Here is a 7,243-nt window from a genome sequence, read left to right on the forward strand (position 1 = left end):
CCCAATAAATTATCCAGATGAGGACAAACACATTAATGCAAGGTGTAACACTGGAGGTAGTCTGGCTTCTTCTGAAACTGGACTAAATGTAGTTTAAAAGTTAGGTTTTGACTATCGGCTGCATTTGTCTTCATGGTGAAATATTTATACATGTTGCAACATAGAATGCTGTTGAGCAAGATTATTTAAATGTAGGCCTAAAACAGATGTTGAAAAATGTACAGCCTGTTTGAACTGAGACCCCTGCAAAAACATTATTACTGGGTCATAGTATTGAATCCCCATCAATTACAGATTTTTCATTCCTCATGCATGTAGTAACTCAAGAGTTGATTTAACTAATTCTGATCAGCTGTTCTGGAACTGAAAACTCAGTTTCTCATCTCAGGCAGAGTTAACTCAATAGCTCAGGGTTGGGTCAGAGTTTGTTCAACCTGCTTCCTGTAATACGCCCCTGGTAGAGTGTAGTGTAGCATAAACAGTGCTATGACAATGCGACTTACAACTGCAACCACCAACAACACTGGGGTTCACACAGAAATTGCATTAAAAGTGGACTTTGGAATACAGTGTGACTGTGTGGAACAAACGGCAGGGCTGACACTTCAAACAGCAAGTTAATGATGGCATGAAATGACGGTCACAGGCATCAGATCTCCACCAATCATTTGACACAGCTCCCGGTTTGTTATTCCTCAGTTCCTGATAATAAAACACTATATTCCTGAGTTGACTTTTAAAATAGCACTAACTAATCCTAAATTCTACAATAGAAACATAACAGGAAACAAATAAAATGCACCTCAGAGGCTGGAATGCAATTTTGAGGCTTTGATAGTGAGGTGACTTGATTCTAATACACCATTTTCACTGACATGTGGTCTTTGAGAAAAATAAAAAACTACATATTGCTGTTGTGTTTCAAGCTCCAGAGACACACTAACCTATGAAAAAAACACTGGGGGAAGACAGTTTTTAAACGTCCATAAGTTTTGACCAGTCTTCTGGCAGCATTCAGTATGATACTGTTTTCATGTTATTTGTGGGACTTCATGAAGTAAGATGTGTACCGAGTAATCGCATACATATTCATCACAAATTCAACCCCCCTAAAAACAAAATATTAAAGCGACACTTCACACCAAAATCAAAAAAACATAATTTTTCTCTTACCTGTAGTGCTATCTAGATTGTTTCTACAGTAGAATTGATCAAAACTGCTTTCTTTCTGCCATAAAATCTACTGGAACTATTTTAGAGAAAAAAGTAGTTCCTACGTGAAATTGCTCGCAACAGGCTCTGAGAATTATCTAAAGATAAGAGACACTGCTGTTTAATTTTTCAAATTTATTTTTTTGGAACCACAAGCCGAGTGCCATTTAGTCCCATTATTTTGGAGAGAAGGCAGACATCTGCAAAACTCTGCAACTCACACCAAAACAGTCTAGATGGATAAGAGGTGAGGTATGTATTTTTGATTTTGGGGTGAACTGTCCCTTTAAGTGCTAAAATAATTTCAGAGATTTGGACTGAATGCACCTCATGTGACAGAGCAAAGTGAACCCTTTACCCACCCACCCCAAATGGTCGACAGGAGCAGAACTGTCTGTAAAAACACTGGCCGGATGAATTGGTAAAAGAAAAGAAAAATTACATATAAATTTGCATTTAAAAAAAAAAAAAAATCTACCATAGACAAATGAAGTTGCACAAATGCTTCCCTTAACCAAAATGAAAAAAAAAAAATCAATTAAAAAACTGCAGTTTCTAGTTGTTTGGTCATGAAAACAAAAACTGAGTTCACAGCGTTAAATGGACACTGCACAGTGGATGAATACATGGCAAATCTTGGAAGTGGAAACTGTGACAGCAGTAAAAATTGATTTTTGCCACCGCTGCTTCCTCGTCCAGTGCTGCAATGGACGTCTCTGGCGTGACAGAGGAGATGCAGTGTGTGAGGAGGAGCATGAAACAAGTGCTGCAAAGGATGCTGCTGGTCTGTGTGTGGTTTGCTATAGTATTATGCAACGTCTCTGCGTGTTCTTCTTGCTCTTCTTGTTGCTGCGGTTGGTCTCCTTATATCTTCTAATCTCCCGTACTAGTGAATAGAAAGCTTCCTCCACACCCTGCAAGACAGAAGCAGCAAAATGTTGGTCACATGCAAAATTAAAAGAGAATTTTGTAACACAACTGTTACCGTCTTTCCTACGTGCCTGTCTGGTTTTAGCAGAGGTCTCGACAAATGGTACTCCATAGCTTCTTGCCAGCTCCTGTGCCTGTCGCGACTCCACCGTGCGGGTACTCAGGTCGCTCTTATTCCCCACGAGCACCATGGGAACACTGTCACTGTCCTTCACCCTGTTGATCTGCTCTCTGAGGAAGAGACACATGCGACAGCAGAGTGCTGAGAATTATTTATAGAAAAATCATCGCCTGCTTCTTTTTAAACTGGCTAACATAGCTTACTTTTCACTGTAAGTTTGCCTGGGAAAATGTAAGCAGTTTCTTTCAGTCTGCATGCTTTAAATCGTTTCATCTGATTTCACAGAAAATCTGAGCCGGTGGCAGACGTCAAGAATAACCATATAGAAATAGCCAATCTTCATGCTGATGGTCTTGTTTGCTTATGTAAGTCATATAGATGCATCAGTATTAAATTGAGATGGTTTGATAAGCAGTTAAAAACTCTGTGTAGAACATTTAGGCTGGGTTGCACCAACCACCAATGTTGATGTTTTTATTATATAGACGTGGACCAAACAAATTTACTGAGACCGCTTGAAAAAGTAGAACCTGGTCTGCTTCCAAACAGGCTCTGATGCAATTCGAGGTCTAAAAGCAAATGTACCGACCACAGGATTTTATGATAGCAGATATGTGACTTTTGCATGAAAAGCTGTACTACTGATAGATCCATCAACTGATTGTGAAATTTGCTCAGGAAGTGATTGTATAACTGACCTGTATAAGCCATTTATATATTTATATAAATCATTTTGTAACAATGGTAACACATATGCTCGTAAGTGTGGGTATTTTCTCTGATTAACAGACTGAAAACTGTTTAATCTGCTGTGCTTGTACTCAGCTCCATGTACTTTGTCAGATTAAAAAGTGTGTGACAGCGATCCCGCAGTGATAAGCCCTGAATCATGTACAAGACGCCTCCTGTCTCTGTGGTCTCTATCTATTAATCATTATAACATCAGTGTAGGCTGATGATTATTAGAATACTGTAAAGCGGAGCGATACGTGTAGTTTAAAGTCCCATTAATGTTGTACTCTATATCAGCATTCATGGAAGGTCTCTTGTCCAATCAAATTACTTGGTTGAAACTAATTTTTATGTAATGCGACATTTCATGAACTTTTAGCTAATTAACAATGTTTTGTTAGCATTTCATTTAGCAAACAATGTAACATTTTGTTACAGAACACAGAGCAGCTGAAAGTTGTCGGTTTCCCCCCTCTTACATTTTCTAGGTCCCGGCAGCACTTCAATTTATTTTTGATTATTTATCTAAGTTTGGGCTTGCAAGCATCTCCTTACTGATTAAATTTTATTTCATTTCAGTTTGCATCACTAAACTTCAATTTACTAAAGGGAGATTAGTTTTAATTGTGCAACAGAGCTCAGCTTACTTTAAAATCAGGGTTTATTCATTCAAAACCTAGTTTTACTAAAATCTGATTAGAATAAATTATTTTTGGTGCAACACAGTCTTTATATTTTTGCAACACTTGTTGCTGTTTTCTTCAGTATTGCTTTGTGTATCTGGACTGTTCAAAAAATTGAACAAAATATTGTATTATATTGTAGAAATGAAGAGAACTATTAAGCACACTCAGCACATCTACAGATATGAGATACAGATAATTGCATGTGCAGTTCCTGCTCATCAGGAAGTACACTTAATGGTGCTAGATTACTAGACTGTCAGTACATCACAGCATATACAGCTGGATTACTGACCGTACATCATCAAAATGGACTGCCTTCTCCCGGTAGTGTTGTTACTGATACTAGTCTATAGTGGTACTTGTGCATCATGAATCATCTTGTACCTGTAGAGGTGAACATCCTCGAAGGACTTGGTGTTGTTAATGGCAAACACACAGAGGAAGCCCTCTCCCGTTCTCATATACTGGTCCCTCATGGCACTGTACTCCTCCTGACCTGCAGTGTCCAGGATGTCCAGCAGACAGGTCTCTCCATCAATCACCACCTGTTTTCTGTACGAGTCCTGGAACACAGCACCGACATGATCATGCAGGCAGCACCAAAAAGTACAAGCAGTGCGCCTGCCAGCGGATTGCATCATATTAATTCTCACATTCCCACGGGCGGCACACTGCTGCATCATGTAGCAACAAGACCTTGCTGAATGGAATGTTTTGTGATAATAAACTTGGAGAAACCTTAATAGTATTTTAAACATCAACTATAAAATTATACCATTAACGGAGTTACTACTTGACACAACACCGTCTGAAAATAGAGATTTGCAAACAACTTGTGGTAATTTTACGGAAACAGCGTGAGAAAGAAAAGAGATTACACGGCAGTATTGATTCTTATCTGTTAGTGGCAAATGTCTGTATCTAAACTGGGCTCACAGGGAGGTTTACCAAGTTTAAAAAAACTTTTAGCGGGTTCTGGCAGATTTCCACAGGTTCTTGGCCTGTCTGATGGTGTTGTAGATTTGTGACAACATATCTGGCGCTTATTATAGTACCACTTTACATGGGGATGTTTTATTCTACTACATGTACTCGACAGCTTTTGTTATCATTACTCTGCAGATTAAGATTTTAGATTATGGCTGGGCAATATATGAATATTGTGATATGAGACTAGATATCACCTTGGGTTTTGCATACTGTTATATCTTGATATGGCTCAAGTGTTGTCTTTTCCTGGTTTTAAAGGCTGTATTACACTAAAGTGATGTAATTTTCTGGACCTACCAGACTGTTCTAGCTCTTTTTGCCTTTACCCACTTAGTCATTATATTTACATTACTAATGATTATTTATCAAAAATCTCATTGTGTTGATATTTTGTGATCGCACCAATAGTCATCCCTTCTTTTGTCAATATGGAGTACTAATATGAGTACTTGATAATGTCATTACATTTCTAACAATGTCTTGAAGAAACTGAAGTTTGAACGTTTTATTTTCATCACTTTCTGAATGTAACAATGTTGTTGATGTCTCCTACTTCTAGCATGAGCAAACTTGAGCTCTGCATCATGTTGTTTCTTTATACATCAAATTGCTCATGTTGAAGTGTCCACTTTTTGTAAAGTGTCATCACTGCCAACACTATTGTCACAATATCAATATTGAGATATCTGGTCAAAAATATTGCCATATTTGATTTTGTTCAAATCGCCAAGCCTTTATTTACAGTATGGTTTTTATTTTTGAAAAAATAAATAATAACAACAATATGATACACTGTTATACAGTAAACTGCCCAGCAGTTAAAATTAATATCCACAAATTACAACATTAAAATGCTTCTTACATTTTTATAGACCAGCATTATTAATCCATTAATATAATAATAGGACTGATAGGGGCCATTCTGCTAAATACCACTTCCACTTTTCATATTTTTGCATATTTGTTTACCAGTACAGATATTTTAACTGTAAAAGAGTATTTCCACAATTTTATATTGCTACATTTGCATTATTTAGTCATTAAATTAGATATTTACAGCTGCAACAATAAATTGATTAATTTATCATTTATTAAATATTAAATTAATTGCCAACCATCTGAATAATTGATTGGTTTGAGTGATTTTTTAAAGAAAAAAAAAATCTCTGATATCCATGTAAGTATTTTCCAGTTCATTTCCTTTTTATTTTTAATTGAATATCTTAAGCCTGTGGGAAAAATTGAGGATGTCATCTTGGGCTTTGGGAAAGACCGGCATTTTCCACTATTTTCTGACAATTATAGACAATATAAATAATATAACTAATTGATTCATCGAGAAAATAATCGACAGATTAATCGACAATGGAAGTAATTGTTAGTTGCAGCCCTATGCACCGGTGAAACATTTGTCAGAGAGGAATGAAACTTTAGGTTCGTTTTCCACCACTTGTTATTCAACTTAACTTAAAACGTAAGGAAGAGTGACATCCTACTCAGTGTACTGATGTCCACTAACAGGGTAGATGTGACTCTGCAGTTGATCTCTAAACCTCTAAAGTTAGACTTACTCGGTGACTTAGATAAGAACAACTTATAAACACATAAAAGTGAGTATGTAGTTTCGCGTAAACTCTAGTTAGATGGAGTTTTTCAAGCTATACTGCCCAAGACAGTGTGTCCAATGGTTAGTTTCTCACCTCAATGGTTGGATCATATTCATCAACGAAGTGGTTCTGGATGAGCTGGATGGTGAGAGCGCTCTTCCCCACACCTCCTGCACCGACCACCACAAGCTTGTACTCGGTCATGCCTGGAAAGGATTAATCCAGCAGGTAGCCGTGATTTTAGATCAGATCAGTATCAGGTGAACACTGACAAATCTAACCAGCCGTCTTCCTCCCTACAGCGACATGGCGAAGAGACTGACTGACCCAGATTTAAGGTTACTATCCGCTGTCGTTAGTTGTCTTTATTATAAGTCTTCTTCACAGTCACTGAATCGACATTATGAGTGCTGGTAGTAAAGGTGTGAATGGTTTAAACGTACTCACCTTTGTGTAGGATTTATTAAAGTCTGTGAAATGATAGGTAAGTTTACGAATGGATAAATGAGATTAGCTTGCTACATAACGTTAGCCTGAGACGATTTCCTCATTCAAAACACTTGTAGGCAAACTTCAAGACGAGTACGCAACTTGTTTTTTCTGACTAGAATTACTTGTCAAAATATGAACTACGGATTTATCAAGCTAATTGTACAAATCTAACTTCATGTTATAAATAAATTAAAAGCCTGATTTCGAGCGACAAGCCTTTCCTTTAGTCTCCATCGAGCTACATTGGAAGCAGAGCGTTTTCACGTTAATCCCCTCGCCAAACAACCAATGAACCGACAGCAGGCAGACTGACATAGCAACGGCCCAATCACAGTGGAGTTTTATCTTACAACCCCGTCTGCTACAAGCACTACCGTCCAATCACAAACGGGAATAGCCCTAATTGGGCGTGGCTTCTCCGGCAAACTTATGTCTCTTAGATGGCTCCTTTCAACTCTTACAGTGTCGGGTGA

At 37.7% G+C, this 7,243-nt stretch overlaps 1 protein-coding gene across 2 annotated transcripts; it reads right to left on the bottom strand.

The window, feature by feature from the left end:
• Positions 1–278: 278 nt before the first annotated feature.
• On the bottom strand, positions 279–7,034 carry LOC146309980 (GTPase KRas). Of its 2 annotated transcripts, XM_084744145.1 has the most exons (5): positions 6,726–7,034; positions 6,372–6,484; positions 4,066–4,244; positions 2,214–2,373; positions 279–2,126 (listed from the first exon to the last, which is right to left on the bottom strand). In XM_084744145.1, exons 2-5 carry the CDS (start codon positions 6,480–6,482, stop codon positions 2,013–2,015), a joined length of 564 nt encoding a protein of 187 aa, XP_084600271.1. In that variant the 5' UTR covers positions 6,483–6,484; positions 6,726–7,034; the 3' UTR covers positions 279–2,012. The 2 variants fall into 2 exon arrangements, with proteins under 2 accessions (XP_084600271.1, XP_084600272.1); XM_084744146.1 differs by lacking the exon at positions 6,726–7,034 and having other exon boundaries at positions 6,372–6,503.
• Positions 7,035–7,243: the final 209 nt, after the last annotated feature.

This window comes from Lutjanus erythropterus, chromosome 19 (genome assembly GCF_056507025.1).
Source record: "Lutjanus erythropterus isolate fLutEry1 chromosome 19, fLutEry1.hap2, whole genome shotgun sequence".
In the NCBI taxonomy this organism is placed as follows: Eukaryota; Metazoa; Chordata; class Actinopteri; order Lutjaniformes; family Lutjanidae; genus Lutjanus; species Lutjanus erythropterus.